General features: G+C 49.7%; 1 protein-coding gene across 9 annotated transcripts in view; it reads right to left on the bottom strand.

Annotated features, from left to right (window-relative positions):
• The window catches only part of mtmr4 (myotubularin related protein 4), a 123,547-nt gene that overhangs the window by 49,044 nt on the left and 55,035 nt on the right, over positions 1 to 19,468 (bottom strand). For 7 of the 9 annotated variants that reach the window (XR_006769682.1, XR_006769683.1, XM_045717405.1 and 4 more), the window contains 5 exons: positions 18,062 to 18,178; positions 14,243 to 14,272; positions 13,267 to 13,349; positions 3,396 to 3,562; positions 2,557 to 2,653 (listed from right to left, as the gene is read on the bottom strand). Coding sequence is in view for 7 of the 9 variants with exons in the window: in XM_045717405.1 (XP_045573361.1) it covers positions 2,557 to 2,653; positions 3,396 to 3,562; positions 13,267 to 13,349; positions 14,243 to 14,272; positions 18,062 to 18,178 (494 nt within the window). In the remaining 2 variants the exon portion in view is untranslated. The remainder of the gene's footprint in view (positions 1 to 2,556; positions 2,654 to 3,395; positions 3,563 to 13,266; positions 13,350 to 14,242; positions 14,273 to 18,061; positions 18,179 to 19,468) is intronic. The other 2 variants (XM_045717409.1, XM_045717408.1) reach the window with 1 other exon arrangement.

Genomic DNA, 19,468 nt, shown 5'->3' with positions numbered 1-19,468 from the left:
ATCCCTCTTTCTCTCCCTCCCTCCCTCCCTCCCTCTCCCCCTACTAATCCCTCTTTCTCTACCTCCCTCTCCCCCTACTAATCCCTCTTTCTCTCCCTCCCTCTCCCCCTACTAATCCCCTTTCTCTCCCCCTACTAATCCCTCTTTCTCTCCCCCCACTAATCCCTCTTTCTCTACCCCCACTAATCCCTCTACCTCCCTCTCCCCCTACTAATCCCTCTTTCTCTCCCCCTACTAATCCCTTTCTCTACCTCCCTCTCCCCCTACTAATCCTTTCTCTTATAACTTTCTCCCCTACTAATCCCTCTTTCTCTCCCCCTACTAATCCCTCTTTCTCTACCCCCACTAATCCCTCTCTCTCCCCCTACTAATCCCTCTTTCTCTCCCCCCCACTAATCCCTCTTTCTCTACCCCCACTAATCCCTCTACCTCCCTCTCCCCCTACTAATCCCTCTTTCTCTCCCCCTACTAATCCCTCTTTCTCTACCTCCCTCTCCCCCACTAATCTCCCTCTCACCCTCCCTCTACTAATCCCTCTTTCTCTCCCCCTACTAATCCCTCTCTCCCTCCCTCCCTTCCCCCTACTAATCCCTCTCTCTACCTCCCTCTCCCCCTACTAATCCCTCTTTCTCTACCTCCTCCCCCTACTAATCCCTCTTTCTCTCCCTCCCTCTCCCCCTACTAATCCCCTTTCTCTCCCCCTACTAATCCCTCTTTCTCTCCCCCCACTAATCCCTCTTTCTCTACCCCCACTAATCCCTCTACCTCCCTCTCCCCCTACTAATCCCTCTTTCTCTCCCCCTACTAATCCCTTTCTCTACCTCCCTCTCCCCTACTAATCCCTCTTTCTCTCCCTCCCTCTCCCCCTACTAATCCCCTTTCTCTCCCCCTACTAATCCCTCTTTCTCTCCCCCTACTAATCCCTCTTTCTCTACCCCCACTAATCCCTCTCTCTCCCCCTACTAATCCCTCTTTCTCTCCCCCCACTAATCCCTCTTTCTCTACCCCCACTAATCCCTCTACCTCCCTCTCCCCCCACTAATCCCTCTCTCTCTCCCCCTACTAATCCCTCTTTCTCTACCTCCCTCTCCCCCACTAATCTCCCTCTCACCCTCCCTCTACTAATCCCTCTTTCTCTCCCCCTACTAATCCCTCTCTCCCTCCCTCCCTTCCCCCTACTAATCCCTCTCTCTACCTCCCTCTCCCTCTACTAATCCCTCTTTCTCTCCCCCCTACTAATCCCCTTTCTCTCCCCCTACTAATTCCTCTTTCTCTCCTCCCACTAATCCCTCTTTCTCTACCCCCACTAATCCCTCTACCTCCCTCTCCCCCTACTAATCCCTCTTTCTCTCCCCCTACTAATCCCTTTCTCTACCTCCCTCTCCCCCTACTAATCCCTCTTTCTCTCCCCCTACTAATCCCTCTTTCTCTACCCCTACTAATCCCTCTTTCTCTCCCCCTACTAATCCCTTTCTCTACCTCCCTCTCCCCCTACTAATCCCTCTTTCTCTCTCACCTACTAATCCCTCTTTCTCTACCTACTAATCTTCTCTCCCCCTACTAATTCCTCTTTCTCTACCTCCCTCTCCCCCACTAATCCCTCTCTCTCCCCCCACTAATCCCTCTTTCTCTCCCCCCACTAATCCCTCTTTCTCTCCCCCCCACTAATCCCTCTTTCTCTACCCCCACTAATCCCTCTTTCTCTACCCCCACTAATCCCTCTTTCTCTACCCCCACTAATCCCTCTTTCTCTACCCCCCACTAATCCCTCTCTCTCCCCCACTAATCCCTCTTTCTCTACCTCCACTAATCCCTCTTTCTCTACCCCCACTAATCCCTCTCTCTCCCCCACTAATCCCTCTTTCTCTACCTCCACTAATCCCTCTCTCTACCTCCCTCTCCCCCCACTAATCCCTCTCTCTACTGTCTCTGTCCTCTCTCCCTCCCTCCCTACTGTCCTCCCTCCCTCCCTACTGTCCTCCCTCCCTCCCTCCTCCCTCCCGTCCTCCCTCCCGTCCTCCCTCCCTCCCTCCCTCCCTCCCTCCCGTCCTCCCTCCCTACTGTCCTCTCTCCCTACCGTCCTCTCTCCCTACCGTCCTCCCTCCCTCCCTCCCTCCCGTCCTCCCTCCCTACTGTCCTCTCTCCCTACCGTCCTCCCTCCCTCCCTCCCTCCCTACCGTCCTCCCTCCCTACTGTCCTCCCTCCCTCGCGTCCTCCCTCCCTCCCTCGCGTCCTCCCTCCCTCCCTCCCTCCCTCTTGCCCACAGAGCTGTCACACAGATGATCAAGAGCCAAGTAACGACAGAGCGAGAAGGTTTAAACACTGACTGGCACAGAAAAGGCTCTTTGAAATGCTGAGTCACTCTCCCCATCTAGTCTGTTCCGTTAGCTAGTCTGGGACCATTTGACAGCACAGACAGACGTGTCTGCTTAGGAGAGAGTGGTCTCGCTAATTAAGGGGGTGGTGCTGTGTCGTACATGATGAGGCAGCAGTTTGATCATAAATCCTCCTGCTCTGCGTTGAGACTGGGGGGGGCCGTGTGTGTGTGTGTCGTACTTGTATTTGAGGTTGATGTCGGACACTCTCCAGGCGTTCTGCATGTCAAAGCCCATCCTCTTAACCTCCATCTGCAGCCTCTGACGAACATGGTCACCTACACACACAGAGAGAGAGAGAGAGAGAGGACATGGTCACCTAGACACACACAGAGAGAGAGAGAGAGAGAGAGAGAGAGAGAGAGAGAGAGAGAGAGAGAGAGAGAGAGAGAGAGAGAGAGAGAGAGAGAGAGAGAGAGAGAGAGAGAGAGAGAGAGAGGACACATGGTCACCTAGACACACACACACACACACACAGAGAGAGAGAGAGAGGACATGGTCACCTAGACACACACACAGAGAGAGACAGACAGAGAGAGAGAGAGAGAGAGAGAGAGAGTGTGTGAGTGAGAGAGAGAGAGAGGACATGGTCACCTGTCTGAGAGAAAGGGATGATTTGATATGAACACAATGGGGACAACGAGGGAACCAGAACCCTCAGTTCATTCCTAGCCACCGTGCTTCTACACCTACATCGCTTGCTGTTCGGGGTTTTAGGCTGGGTTTCTGTACAGCACTTTGAGATATCAGCTGATGTAAGAAGGGCTATATAAATACATTTGATTTGATTAATTCTTCAGCACAAAAATCAGTATATTCTCTGTGCTTACTGTGTGTATCCGCGTGCACACACACACACGCACTGTTAATATCCGTCTGTCTGTTGGGAGTAAAGTGATTATAAACAATTCAGTTCTCTGAGCCGTAAACTCAAAAACATTTTCTGTGTGTGTGTCTGTGTGTCTGTGTGTGTGTGTGTGTGTGTGTGTGTGTGTGTGTGTACGCTCGGGCGACTCTGACCTGGTCTACAGAGGTGTAGGTGCTGGTCCTCGTCATCAGTGTTGCTCCCCAGACACCAGGCGTGGTAGGCCAGGGCGAATAGATCCTCCAGCCTGCCAGGATGGGCTATGGCCCGGTTCAGACGTTTCAGCCACTCCTGGCACTGCTTGAACGTGGAGAAGTGGCATCTGAGGAGATAACGGAACAAAAAACACATCAGGACAGGAAGTCAGAGGATCGCCAGGACCTTTAAAACCATTATCACAGTTTCACCATATTATCGACCATCACGTGGACAGGAAGAAAGAAGTCTCCAGGAAAAAGAAAGCCAGAAGGAGTTTGTTTCATGATTAACAACTCATGGTGTGATTGTGTTAACGTACAGGAAGTCCTTTTTCCTTTTGTTCTCCCGATCTGAAATACCTCACCATCAAAATGACGACCGCATTACCTCCCGAGAGAATTTTCTTCAGTCATCATCACCGCCGTGTATATCTCCCCCCCCCACTCCCACAAGTAACTACACTGGACTATGTGCAAACTGGGAACTGCATATCCTGGGGCAGCATTTATTGTAGCTGGGGGGGACTTTAATAAAGGATATGTGAGGAAAATGCTACCGTAATTCTTTCAACACATCTACTGTGCTACACGCGCAACACTGACCCTGCTACTCTCCATCCACAAGGCCCTTTGACAAATCAGATCACACCTCCATTCTGCTCCTCCCCACCTATAGGCAGAAACTTAAAAACAGGAAGCTCCAGTGGTAAGGACTGTTCAACGTTGGTCTGACCAATCGGAAAATGTTCCGGGTAGCCTGTGAGAATAGTATTGGACGTATACACAGACTCGGTGACTGGGTTCATCAGGAACTGGATAAAGGATATTGTTCCCACTTCAACTTATCCAAACCAAAAACCCTGGATAGATGGGAGCGTTCGCTGCCAAAGCTGAAAGCGCGAACCACCGCATTTAACCATGACAAAATGTGACTGGGAACACGGACGTGTAGAAACAGACCAGCTATGACATCCATAAGAGTGTCGTTACGACCGCCATAACAGTGTGGTTACGACCTCCATAACAGTGTGGTTACGACCTCCATAACAGTGTGGTTACGACCTCCATAAGAATGAGGTTACAACCTCCATAACAGTGTGGTTACAACCTCCATAACAGTGTGGTTACGACCTCCATAACAGTGTGGTTACTACCTCCATAACAGTGTGGTTACTACCTCCATAACAGTGTGGTTACGACCTCCATAACAGTGTGGTTACGACCTCCATAACAGTGTGGTTACGACCTCCATAACAGTGTGGTTACGACCTCCATAAGAGTGTGGTTACGACCTCCATAAGAGTGTGGTTATGACCTCCATAAGAGTGTAGTTATTACCTCCATAAGGCAATCATAGAGGCAAAAAAAACGACAGCACAGAGACAAAGTGGAGTCACAATTCAACGGTTCAGACATGAGACTTGTGGCAGGAATTCCAGACAATCACGGATTATTAAAAACAAAATAAACGGACATCGATGCCTTGCTTCCGGATGAGCTCAACAGATTCTTCGCCCGCTCGTCGAGGAAAACAAAAATCATTAAAATGACTACCTCCCAGTAGCAGTCACTTCATGAAGTGTTTTGAGAGACTAGTTTAAGTAGGGCTGTGCGATATGGGCTTAAAATCCTACGACTTTTTTCAAGATTTATGGCCGATTCACAAAATACAATACCAGTCAAAAGTTTGGACACACCTACTCATTCAAGGGTTGTTTCTTTAACATTGTAGAATAATAGTGAAGACATCACAACTATGAATTTTTTTTTTAAAAAATAAATCACATATGGAATCATGTAGTAACCAAAAAAAGTGTTAAATCAAAATAGATTTCAGATTCTTCAAAGTAGCCACCCTTTGCCTTGATGAAAGCTTTGTACACTCTTGGCAGCTGCTTTTTTTTGCAATAATCACTGATCTGGCTTCAAGTCCGTCTATGAAAAGGCCCTGTTTGTTACAAATGTAACCAGAACCATAATACACATTCCCTAACAACTTCCTGTAGCCGGCATTAAAGAAAATGAACACAAGTCTAATAAAAACAATCTCTCTCCAAGACAAGCCCATGTGCTATCTTTATATTTCAAGTTCAGCCAACTATTTATCTATTTTCTAGCTAACAAGGTAGAGCAGTTGAATTGTTAGGAACGGACCCTTCAGTCCGTCTCCAACTGTTTGAACAGCATGCTAGTCTGTCAACTTTGTTCAGGATGTTGAAATCCAGTGGGTCTACCTTATTTCTCAGAATGAGAACGAGTAGCCAATTCTTTAAACAAAATGGCATCTTTTTTTCCTTTTTTTATGCTTATTGCACATTTATAAAACTGACTAGACAGCTGGTATAACAGTCTTTGGCAGAAATGGTGCTATAATGGTACTCTAAATGCCGCACGCGACATACTGAGCATTTATTTTCCAGAACCAAATGGGCATTGATACTCCTGTTTAAGTAGTGTTCCAGAACAATATTGTCTGAATGAAAAGCCATTATTTTACTACTGCAGTTAATAACAAATACTGTGTATTTTTAAGCTACTTTGAGTAGTTGTGACATTAAAAAAAAAGGATTCACTTCTCCTCTGTTACAGGAAACAAATGACTCAATGTGTTTCGGTGTTAATGTGACCAATTCTGTTGGACCAAACCTCAAATGCAAATAGTGAGTTGAAACCACTTGTCAGAGAGGAAGGCGTGATCCCCATTTGCAAACACAGTATACATATTTTTCTATTGGGTTATTGACTGTACGTTTGTTTATTCCATGTGTAACTCTGTGTTGTTTTTGTCGCACTGCTTTTGCTTTATCTTGGCCAGGTCACAGTTAACGAGAACTTGTTCTCAACTGGCCTACCTGGTTAAATAAAGGTGAAATAAATAAATAAATAAAAATCTCTCATCTTTGTTGGTGTGAGTGGCAAGGGGAGGGGGCTTGGTGTGAGTGGCAGGGGGAGGGGCTTGGTGTGAGTGGCAGGGGGAGGGGAGGGGCGTGGTATATGTGTAAGCAGAGAGGAAGAGGCGAAGAGAAAGGTTTTACTCTGGCCAAAATAAGCCCAATGCGTTTCTATGAGCTTATTTTGGATCTAAGCTTGGTCACCTGCCTTCCCACCTTTGGGACCACGACTCTCATTGTTAGGACGAAGACATGAACATCTCGTCATTATATACAGATCTCCGGTGTAAATGTGAAGTTGCACACAGCACAGAAGGAGCGAAAGAGACGAGACCAAAAATACAACATGAGAACAAGTGGACATAAATGTTCATAAAAACAAAAATAAACTTGATTCTTGCGATACAGACATTTGAAATATCGTGCAAAAACATGAAATCGGAATGAATTCGATATATCACCCAGCGCTAAGTTAAAGACCATTACCTTCACCTTAGAACCACTACAATTCGCATATCGCCCCAACAGATCCACAGACGACACCATTGCACTGCACACTGCCCTATCCCACCTGGGCAAGAGAAATACCTACGTAAGAATACTGTTAATATCGACTACAGCTCAGCCTTCAACACCATAGCGATGAGTTTGGAGGACACCAAGCTCAGGGTTCTGGGTCCGAATCGCGCCCTGTGCAACTGGGTCCTAGGACTTCCTGACGGGCCGACCCCAAGTGGTGAAGGTAGGCAACAACACTTCCGTCACGCTGATCCTCAACAGGGATGCGTAGCCCTCTCCTGTACTCCCTGTTCACCCATGACAGGATTATGAACAACGATGACAGCCTGCAGGGAGGTAGTTTGGGCTCTGGCGGAGTGGTGCCAGGAAAATAACCTCTCCCTCAATGTCAACAAAACGAACGAGCTGATTGTGGACTACAGGAGACCGCAGCGAGAGCACGCCTCATCCACTTTGACGGGGCCACAGTGGAGGGGCTCAAAAGCTTCAAGTTCCTCGGTGTCCCCCCACAGACAACCTGAAATGATCCCGTCACACAGACAGCGTGGTGAAGGCAGCGCAACAGCGCCTCTTCAACCCCAGGAGGCTATAGAAGTTCTTAAAGTCACATTTCTTCAGATGCACCATTGAGAACATCCTGTCAGGCTGTAACACCGCCTGGTATGGCAATTGCACCATTCACAACAACAGGGCTCTCTGTGGTCAGCCCAGTGAGTCACTGAGGACACACTGCCTGCCCTCCAGGACATCTACACCACCCGGTGTCACAGGAAGGCCAAGAAGATCATCAAGGACCTCAGCCACCCGAGCCACGGCCTGTTCACGCCGCTACCATCCAGAAGGCGGAGACAGTACAGGTGCATCAAAGCTGGGACCAAGAGACTGAGAAACAGTTTCTATCTCCAGACCATCAGACTGTTAAACAGTCACTAGCCGGCCTCCACCCAGTACCCTGCCCTGAACCTTAGACACTGATCTAGCTGTCCACCACCCGGTACTCTACCCTGAACTTTAGAGACTGTTCTAGCTGTCCACCACCCGGTACTCTACCCTGAACTTTAGAGACTGTTCTAGCTGGCTATCACCCGGTACTCTACCCTGAACTTTAGAGACTGTTCTAGCTGTCCACCACCCGGTACTCTACCCTGAACTTTAGAGACTGTTCTAGCTGGCTATCACCCGGTACTCTACCCTGAACTTTAGAGACTGTTCTAGCTGGCTATCACCCGGTACTCTACCCTGAACTTTAGAGACTGTTCTAGCTGGCTATCACCCGGTACTCTACCCTGAACTTTAGAGACTGTTCTAGCTGTCCACCACCCGGTACTCTACCCTGAACTTTAGAGACTGTTCTAGCTGTCCACCACCCGGTACTCTACCCTGAACTTTAGAGACTGTTCTAGCTGTCCACCACCCGGTACTCTACCCTGAACTTTAGAGACTGTTCTAGCTGTCCACCACCCGGTACTCTACCCTGAACTTTAGAGACTGATCTAGCTGTCCACCACCCGGTACTGTACCCTGAACTTTAGAGACTGTTCTAGCTGGCTATCACCCGGTACTCTACCCTGAACTTTAGAGACTGATCTAGCTGTCCACCACCCGGTACTCTACCCTGAACTTTAGAGACTGTTCTAGCTGTCCACCACCCGGTACTCTACCCTGAACTTTAGAGACTGTTCTAGCTGTCCACCACCCGGTACTCTACCCTGAACTTTAGAGACTGTTCTAGCTGGCTATCACCCGGTACTCTACCCTGAACTTTAGAGACTGTTCTAGCTGTCCACCACCCGGTACTCTACCCTGAACTTTAGAGACTGTTCTAGCTGTCCACCACCCGGTACTCTACCCTGAACTTTAGAGACTGTTCTAGCTGTCCACCACCCGGTACTCTACGCTGAACTTTAGAGACTGTTCTAGCTGTCCACCACCCGGTACTCTACCCTGAACCTTAGAGACAACGGTCCTATGTACATAGTCATTGAAGACCGGTCACTTTAATAATGTTTACATACTGTTTCACCCACTTTATATGGTGTACACTGTATTCTAGTCATGTTTCATCCTATATAACTTATTATTAGTTTTTTGGGCAACATGTGTGTATTGTTTATTTGTATTATTGCTCTGTTGGAGCTAGAAACACCAGCATTACTGCTCCGTTGGAGCTAGAAACACCAGCATTACTGCCACGTTGGAGCTAGAAACACCAGCATTACTGCCCTGTTGGAGCTAGAAACACCAGCATTACTGCCCCGTTGGAGCTAGAAACACCAACATTACTGCACTGTTGGAGCTAGAAACACCAGCATTACTGCTCTGTTGGAGCTAGAAACACCAGCATTACTGCACTGTTGGAGCTAGAAACACAAACATTACTGCTCTGTTGGAGCTAGAAACACCAGCATTACTGCCCCGTTGGAGCTAGAAACACCAACATTACTGCACTGTTGGAGCTAGAAACACCAGCATTACTGCCATGTTGGAGCTAGAAACACCAGCATTACTGCCCTGTTGGAGCTAGAAACACCAGCATTACTGCCCTGTTGGAGCTAGAAACACAAACATTACTGCACTGTTGGAGCTAGAAACACCAGCATTACTGCCCTGTTGGAGCTAGAAACACCAGCATTACTGCCCTGTTGGAGCTAGAAACACAAACATTACTGCTCTGTTGGAGCTAGAAACACCAGCATTACTGCCCCGTTGGAGCTAGAAACACCAGCATTACTGCCCCGTTGGAGCTAGAAACACCAGCATTACTGCTCCGTTGGAGCTAGAAACACCAACATTACTGCCCCGTTGGAGCTAGAAACACCAGCATTACTGCCATGTTGGAGCTAGAAACACCAGCATTACTGCCCCGTTGGAGCTAGAAACACCAGCATTACTGCCCCGTTGGAGCTAGAAACACAAACATTACTGCCCCGTTGGAGCTAGAAACACCAGCATTACTGCCCCGTTGGAGCTAGAAACACAAACATTACTGCTCTGTTGGAGCTAGAAACACCAGCATTACTGCTCTGTTGGAGCTAGAAACACAAGCATTACTGCTCTGTTGGAGCTAGAAACACCAGCATTACTGCTCTGTTGGAGCTAGAAACACAAACATTACTGCTCTGTTGGAGCTAGAAACACCAACATTACTGCCCTGTTGGAGCTAGAAACACCAGCATTACTGCTCTGTTGGAGCTAGAAACACCAGCATTACTGCCCTGTTGGAGCTAGAAACACCAGCATTACTGCCCCGTTGGAGCTAGAAACACCAGCATTACTGCCCTGTTGGAGCTAGAAACACCAGCATTACTGCCCCGTTGGAGCTAGAAACACCAACATTACTGCACTGTTGGAGCTAGAAACACCAACATTACTGCCCCGTTGGAGCTAGAAACACCAGCATTACTGCTCTGTTGGAGCTAGAAACACCAGCATTACTGCTCTGTTGGAGCTAGAAACACCAGCATTACTGCCCTGTTGGAGCTAGAAACACCAGCATTACTGCCATGTTGGAGCTAGAAACACCAGCATTACTGCTCTGTTGGAGCTAGAAACACCAACATTACTGCCCTGTTGGAGCTAGAAACACCAGCATTACTGCCCTGTTGGAGCTAGAAACACCAGCACTACTGCCCTGTTGGAGCTAGAAACACCAGCATTACTGCCCTGTTGGAGCTAGAAACACCAGCATTACTGCCCTGTTGGAGCTAGAAACACCAGCATTACTGCCCTGTTGGAGCTAGAAACACCAGCATTACTGCACTGTTGGAGCTAGAAACACCAGCACTACTGCTCTGTTGGAGCTAGAAACACCAGCACTACTGCTCTGTTGGAGCTAGAAACACCAGCATTACTGCTCTGTTGGAGCTAGAAACACCAGCATTACTGCCCTGTTGGAGCTAGAAACACCAGCATTACTGCTCTGTTGGAGCTAGAAACACCAGCATTACTGCTCTGTTGGAGCTAGAAACACCAGCATTACTGCTCTGTTGGAGCTAGAAACACCAGCATTACTGCTCTGTTGGAGCTAGAAACACCAGCATTACTGCTCTGTTGGAGCTAGAAACACAAACATTACTGCTCTGTTGGAGCTAGAAACACCAGCATTACTGCCCCGTTGGAGCTAGAAACACAAACATTACTGCTCTGTTGGAGCTAGAAACACCAGCATTACTGCTCTGTTGGAGCTAGAAACACCAGCATTACTGCTCTGTTGGAGCTAGAAACACAAACATTACTGCTCTGTTGGAGCTAGAAACACAAACATTACTGCTCTGTTGGAGCTAGAAACACAAACATTACTGCTCTGTTGGAGCTAGAAACACCAGCATTACTGCCATGTTGGAGCTAGAAACACAAACATTACTGCACTGTTGGAGCTAGAAACACCAGCATTACTGCCATGTTGGAGCTAGAAACACCAGCATTACTGCCATGTTGGAGCTAGAAACACCAGTATTACTGCCATGTTGGAGCTAGAAACACCAGCACTACTGCCCTGTTGGAGCTAGAAACACCAGCATTACTGCTCTGTTGGAGCTAGAAACACCAGCATTACTGCCATGTTGGAGCTAGAAACACCAGCATTACTGCTCTGTTGGAGATAGAAACACCAGCATTACTGCTCTGTTGGAGCTAGAAACACCAGCATTACTGCTCTGTTGGAGCTAGAAACACCAGCATTACTGCCATGTTGGAGCTAGAAACACCAGCATTACTGCTCTGTTGGAGATAGAAACACAAACATTACTGCTCTGTTGGAGCTAGAAACACCAGCACTACTGCTCTGTTGGAGCTAGAAACACCAGCACTACTGCTCTGTGGAGCTAGAAACACCAGCATTACTGCTCTGTTGGAGCTAGAAACACCAGCATTACTGCCCTGTTGGAGCTAGAAACACCAGCATTACTGCCCTGTTGGAGCTAGAAACACCAGCATTACTGCCCTGTTGGAGCTAGAAACACCAGCATTACTGCCATGTTGGAGCTAGAAACACCAGCATTACTGCCCTGTTGGAGCTAGAAACACCAGCATTACTGCCCTGTTGGAGCTAGAAACACCAGCATTACTGCCATGTTGGAGCTAGAAACACCAGCATTACTGCCATGTTGGAGCTAGAAACACCAGCATTACTGCCATGTTGGAGCTAGAAACACCAGCACTACTGCTCTGTTGGAGCTAGAAACACCAGCATTACTGCCCTGTTGGAGCTAGAAACACCAGCATTACTGCACTGTTGGAGCTAGAAACACCAGCATTACTGCTCTGTTGGAGCTAGAAACACCAGCATTACTGCACTGTTGGAGCTAGAAACACCAGCATTACTGCTCTGTTGGAGCTAGAAACACCAGCATTACTGCCCTGTTGGAGCTAGAAACACCAGCATTACTGCTCTGTTGGAGCTAGAAACACCAGCATTACTGCACTGTTGGAGCTAGAAACACCAGCATTACTGGACTGTTGGAGCTAGAAACACCAGCATTACTGCTCTGTTGGAGCTAGAAACACCAGCATTACTGCTCTGTTGGAGCTAGAAACACCAGCATTACTGCCCTGTTGGAGCTAGAAACACCAGCACTACTGCCCTGTTGGAGCTAGAAACACCAGCATTACTGCTCTGTTGGAGCTAGAAACACCAGCAATACTGCTCTGTTGGAGCTAGAAACACCAGCATATTGAAGAGGGTTCTTCAATGTGGTGAGTATTCTATAGTTCTATATTCTATAGTTCTATATTCTAGTGAGTGTTCATGGGGTACAGAACAGTGTTTCCAAGGGCCCTTCCACATGACACCTGCTCCTCAGGTAGGATACAAGGCAATCAAAGACATGGGAACACTGTGTGTGTGTGTGTGTGTGTGTGTGTGTGTGTGTGTGTGTGTGTGTGTGTGTGTGTGTGTGTGTGTGTGTGTGTGTGTGTGTGTGTGTGAGAGACAGAGATAAAGCCATCACAATCAAAGACATGGGAACACTGTGTGTGTCTCTCTAAGGCAGGGCTTTATGAGAGAGAAGTGGGCTCTTAGTTCAGTTGAAAACTCAAGTCTTTTGAGCCAAACCAGTTCTTAAGCAAACGTCATCACATCTGTTCTCCAACTCCGAGCAATAACAAAGAAGCCGTTCTCTCAACAGTTCTCACCAGTAGAAATATTGTGGAAAATCCACACACACAAAAAGACTATTGCCAAGTCTCCTTGTTTAGAACTGAGCCTATAAACGCAGTTAAATATAAAAAAATGTTGTGTTTTTAAAATGTCAAATCAAACATAATCAAAATGAATACTATTATGAAAACAAATCTTATTTTTTAAATCACAAAAAATAATCATGATTGATTGTATACAAGGTATCCATGTATCTGTTGGTCCTGACCATAGTCGACGGTGGTCACTGGCCAGTGTAGTTAGATAGTCTCTCTCTTTTTACCTGACAACTTTAGAGTCCTTGCAGATGATATGCAGTTGAAACATGTCTCTGCTCTCCACACTCTCTATCAGCATCAGAGGCACCTGTAGGGGGAGCCAGAGAGACACCGCGTTACACAGGACAGACAACACTTCTTCTACAACGGCAATGGGCTAGTTTAGCTACCCTATTGTAGAGTGGGCTGCAAGCCCGAGGAGGTAGCCAGACACAGCAGAGGTAGCACTTCAGTGGGGATTGGAAGATGACATTGGTGGTAGACTTACTCTCCTCCCCATTGGTTATGTAAATTCAGTCAAGCCTCTGTTAGGTATAGGCCTAAAACAGCCCCCCCCCCCGCAAACAACGTCTCCATAGCAACACCAATATCTAGCCTTTTAAAAAACAGCAGCGTCACTTAACCTTCCTTATAAAATCATCACATTGCAGGTTATTACCATTGTCAAATCCCTTTCCATAAACTAGAAAGTTTATATGTCAAGGTATTTACACTTTTCATAGTTGCCATACAGTAAAATTGCCACGCAGTTAATCTCATTCATATAAACCATTTTAGGTCAAGCCCCGGAGTCTGTAGAACTGCAGTCTATTCTAGAGTGTTCCCTCGGTCATTCTGTCATGCTGAGCCTGTCGTGTCCCGTACCACAGCTCTGTTATTGGTCCACGTGGTCAGAGGTGTTAATGACGTCACTCCAACCTCAACAGTTATACAATTACCCAATGAGGCTTGACTTCTGATTGGGGCTGACCAATCACCATCCACGCTGGTTGGGGGCGGGAGGTGGGGGGGGGTTAGATTGCTTCCAATTGAAAAGTTAAACGGCATTTTATTCTAGGGTGCACATTAATCCAGCAGCAGTCAGTCTGAACCGAACAGAGAATTAATGACAGAAGCAGACTAGTCTAGACTGTGAGGGAGGAGGAGGAGGAGGGAGGAGGAGAAGGAAGCCGAGGGTGGCCATTGACACAATGTACTCACAGAAATGTGATTGTCCACACCTGGATAGGTCTACAACACAGTAACAGGCACCAGGAACAGAGAGGGAGAAGAAACAGACCGAGCGAGGGAAGCAGAGAGAGAGCAGAGAGGGGGAGCAGAGAGGGGGAGCAGAGAGAGAGCAGAGAGGGGGAGCAGAGAGAGAAAGAGGGGGAGCAGAGAGGGGGAGCAGAGAGGGGGAGCAGAGAGGGGGAGCAGAGAGAGAGCAGAGAGGGGGAGCAGAGAGAGAGCAGAGAGGGAGAGCAGAGAGGGAGAGCAGAGAGGGAGAGCAGAGAGAGAGCAGAGAGAGAGCAGAGAGAGAGCAGAGAGAGAGCAGAGAGAGAGCAGAGAGAGAGCAGAGAGGGAGAGCAGAGAGAGCAGAGAGGGGGAGCAGAGAGAGAGCAGAGAGGGGGAGCAGAGAGAGAGCAGAGAGGGAGAGCAGAGAGGGACAGCAGAGAGAGAGCAGAGAGAGAGCAGAGAGAGAGCAGAGAGGGGGAGCAGAGAGAGAGCAGAGAGGGGGAGCAGAGAGAGAGCAGAGAGGGGGAGCAGAGAGAGCAGAGAGGGAGAGCAGAGAGAGAGCAGAGAGGGAGAGCAGAGAGAGAGCAGAGAGGGGGAGCAGAGAGAGAAAGAGGGGGAGCAGAGAGAGAAAGAGGGGGAGCAGAGAGAGAAAGAGGGAGAGCAGAGAGAGAGCAGAGAGGGAGAGCAGAGAGAGAGCAGAGAGGGAGAGCAGAGAGAGAGAAAGAGGGGGAGCAGAGAGAGAAAGAGGGGGAGCAGAGAGAGAAAGAGGGGGAGCAGAGAGAGAAAGAGGGGGAGCAGAGAGAGAAAGAGGGGGAGCAGAGAGAGCAGAGAGGGGGAGCAGAGAGAGAAAGAGGGTGAGCAGAGAGAGAAAGAGGGCAGAGGAAGAGTGCAGAGAGAGAAAGAGGGGGAGCAGAGAGAGAGCAGAGAGAGAAAGAGGGGGAGCAGAGAGAGAAAGAGGGGGAGCAGAGAGAGAGCAGAGAGGGAGCAGAGAGAGAAAGAGGGGGAGCAGAGAGAGAAAGAGGGGGAGCAGAGAGAGAGCAGAGAGGGAGCAGAGAGGGAGCAGAGAGAGAAAGAGGGGGAGCAGAGAGAGAAAGAGGGGGAGCAGAGAGAGAGCGGTGTCAAGACGGGAGGAAATGGAAAAATGATTAAACTAAAGAAATAAAACAGAAGGAAGTGGAGGTTAAATGGAACATCAAAAGACAGTGAGCTAAAGATGGAAGATAATAAACTGAAGCAGAGAACAAAATCACAAGGTAGAACGAGTGGAACTTCAGCTGACCACAACCAAGAGAAGGAGAGAAGAGAAGGAGAGAAGAGAAGGAGAGAAGAGAAGAGAAGGAGAGAAGAGAAGGAGAGAAGAGAAGGAGAGAAGAGAAGGGAAATAAACTCAATGGGCTCAAAGGGTGAGAACAGAGCGTTTAGGAGGGCGGTATGGCTTAGGGGGGAGAGCTGGTTGGCTAACGGTTACTACAGTTTATCTGTGCCTCTGACTGACTAGGTTCAGTGCAGGACCCTGCTGGCACTGCCAAACGCCAATCCTTCACGTCTCTTCTTTGAAATGTTGCTTAATCCTTGCTATGGACAGACCCCTTGAGAGAAAACATTGGTAGAATGCCAATCCTACTGTACGTCGTGCCACTTTTCGGAAATGTTACTTAATGTTTCCTACTAAAATGTTGCTAAACCCTACATACTACCCAGAATACTTTTGAACAAACAGGCAGTAAAAGGGAAAAAAACGGGGAATTTAACATTTTCATACGAAGGCAGCATAAACTCTGACAGTGGAGACCTATGTGAGTTCTGCTTTTAACAGAGTCCTGCTACAAGTCCTCTGTAAGCTGACTGGAGTTGAGAGGAGAGGAGAGGAGAGGAGAGGAGAGGAGAGGAGAGGAGAGGAGAGGAGAGGAGAGGAGAGGAGAGGAGAGGAGAGGAGAGGAGAGGAGAGGAGAGGAGAGGAGAGGAGAGGAGAGGAGAGGAGAGGAGAGGAGAGGAGAGGAGAGGAGAGGAGAGGGAGGTGGAATCTCTCTGCCAGGCCAGTGAATGAAAACAACTAGGCTGTTTGTATTACAGCATGGGCTGATGTCAGTAGGAGAGGACTGCTGGATGCCAACGTTAGAAAGTGTGTGTGTGTGAGAGAGACTATGCAAGTAAGGAAGCATTGGCCCGGCTCCCTAAAATCCCAGAGGCCACGTCAAAACAGTCCTGGCTGGTGAGATCAGAGACACTGCTCAATGCACCGCTCTCTGTGGTGTCCAGCGCACTGTCAAGCACCACCGGGTGAGGAGGGGGACCAAGCACCAGGGGGGGTGAGGAGGGGGACCAAGCACCAGGGGGGTGAGGAGGGGAACCAGGGGGGGTGAGGAGGGGAACCAGGGGGGTGAGGAGGAGGATCCAAGCAGCAGGGGGGTGAGGAGGAGGATCCAAGCAGCAGGGGGGTGAGGAGGGGAACCAAGCACCAGGGGGGGTGAGGAGGGGAACCAGGGGGTGAGGAGGGGGACCAGGGGGTGAGGAGGGGGACCAGGGGGTGAGGAGGGGGACCAGGGGGTGAGGAGGGGAACCGGGGGGTGAGGAGGGGAACCAGGGGGGTGAGGAGGAGGATCCAAGCACCAGGGGGTGAGGAGGGGGACCAAGCACCAGGGGGTGAGGAGGGGGGACCAAGCACCAGGGGGTGAGGAGGGGGACCAAGCACCAGGGGGTGAGGAGGGGGACCAGGGGGGTGAGGAGGAGGATCCAAGCAGCAGGGGGGTGAGGAGGGGAACCAAGCACCAGGGGGGTGAGGAGGGGGACCAGGGGGTGAGGAGGAGGACCAAGCACCAGGGGGTGAGGAGGGGAACCAGGGGGGGTGAGGAGGGGAACCAGGGGAGTGAGGAGGGGAACCAGGGGGGTGAGGAGGAGGATCCAAGAACCAGGGGGTGAGGAGGGGGACCAAGCACCAGGGGGTGAGGAGGGGGACCAAGCACCAGGGGGTGAGGAGGGGGACCAAGCACCAGGGGGTGAGGAGGGGGACCAAGCACCAGGGGGGTGAGGAGGCGAACCAGGGGGTGAGGAGGGGAACCAGGGGGGTGAGGAGGGGAACCAAGCACCAGGGGGGTGAGGAGGGGAACCAAGCACCAGGGGGGTGAGGAGGGGAACCAGGGGGGTGAGGAGGGGAACCAGGGGGGTGAGGAGGGGGAACCAAGCACCAGGGGGTGAGGAGGGGGAACCAAGCACCAGGGGGTGAGGAGGGGAACCAGGGGGGTGAGGAGGGGAACCAAGCACCAGGGGGGGTGAGGAGGGGAACCAAGCACCAGGGGGGTGAGGAGGGGAACCAAGCACCAGGGGGGGTGAGGAGGGGAACCAAGCACCAGGGGGGTGAGGAGGGGAACCAAGCACCAGGGGGGTGAGGAGGGGGACCAAGCACCAGGGGGTGAGGAGGGGGACCAAGCACCAGGGGGGTGAGGAGGGGGACCAAGCACCAGGGGGGTGAGGAGGGGGACCAAGCACCAGGGGGTGAGGAGGGGGACCAAGCACCAGGGGGGGTGAGGAGGGGGACCAAGCACCAGGGGGGTGAGGAGGGGAACCAGGGGGGGTGAGGAGGGGGACCAGGGGGTGAGGAGGGGGGACCAAGCACCAGGGGGGTGAGGAGGGGAACCAAGCACCAGGGGGGTGAGGAGGGGAACCAAGCACCAGGGGGTGATGAGGGGAACCAGGGGGGTGAGGAGGGGGACCAAGCACCAGGGGGGTGAGGAGGGGAACCAAGCCCTGATCAAACCACTGCATAGGCTCCAGGGGGCCATTAGGAAGCTGTGTGTCGTGTCTTACATTGATGACGGAATCCTTGAACTTGATGTGGAGCCTGTAGTTGGAGATGGCGATGACAGCGTCGTCGGCTCGGCCCAGATATTCCACCCCTTCCCCCTGAAGAGCTGGGAACGGCACCTGGACAAAGGTCAATACAAAAAGGTTAAGACTACATCGACGCAACGTTAAAAAAGACAACACCAGATCAGCGTTGTGATAAGGACAACAGATTTGAAAAAATATATATAAAATCAGGAAACAAAATGGCAACACAACGTTAAAACACTGCAGTGTTACATCCACTTTTGACCTGAATGTTTATCGTCCTAGTGTACTCTGTCCTAGTGTACTCTGTCCTAGTGTACTCTGTCAGGGGTCAACAGCCACACACATCAAACCAGAACAAAATGGTGTCCAATGAACAACCAACCAACCTCTTTAAAAAAAAACACATGTCTCCACCAGGAATCACACAATATTAAATACAGTACAATGACATGTTGTTACCCTCTGCCCAGTGTGTTTCCAGAGGACAGACTTGTTATGATCTAAGATGGATTTAGTCTTCTGAAGAGACCACAAACTCCGCTGCTTAGCTATATACACTCACTGAACCTTACAGCTTGACTGGACAATGGTTATCACAGAGGTCTGCTTTGGTAAACAGCATAGAAATATAATGACTAGATGATATTTGTTATGGTAAAGAGGACCACATAGATAGGAGAGGAGAGAGAGCGCGAGACAGAGACAGAGACAGACAGACAGACAGAGCGAGAGAGAGAAAGAGAGCGAGAGAGAGAGAGAGAGAGAGAGAGAGATCCCTAGGGATGTAATACCTCACTACAAACAGAAAGCCACTGAGCAGCACCTCTACACAGTGGTCAGACACTGTGCCGCTCCATATTTTAATTCAAAGTCGGCTTACCCTTCCCAAAACTGTGTACTAGAGGTTGGAACATGGGACAGTTTGTGGAAAATAAACTGTGCTTGTGGCAGTCCCAATTAGCACATAGCCGTACTAGCATAAAAGGACCTCTGTGAGAGAGGACAGCATGTGGGTTGGTCTTTGAGCCTGAATGAGCAGGCCGACAGGCTAAACAGGACGGCAGGGTAGTTGAAGGGTGTGTGTGTGTGCGCATGGCTGATGATGGTATTGTGTTTGTGATGGCTCTCAAACCTTCTATTAACATTCCAGCTATGTGGCCATTGTATTAGTCCCCTAGACCCAGCCCTCAGCCCAGATTCCCAGAGCTGCATCCCAAACGGTAACCTATTCCCCATAAGGGCTCTGGTCGAAAGTAGTGCACTATTTAGGGAATAGGGTGCGATTTGCGACTTAAGGGAGGGACAAGAACCCTGCATTAAAGATAATTGGTTTCAGTCACAATATAATAGAACACATTGTTCATTTCCTTCAGAAGCAGC

Source organism: Salmo salar, chromosome ssa04 (assembly GCF_905237065.1).
Source record: "Salmo salar chromosome ssa04, Ssal_v3.1, whole genome shotgun sequence".
Taxonomy (NCBI): Eukaryota; Metazoa; Chordata; class Actinopteri; order Salmoniformes; family Salmonidae; genus Salmo; species Salmo salar.
This window is presented reverse-complemented; position numbering and strand designations above follow the sequence as displayed.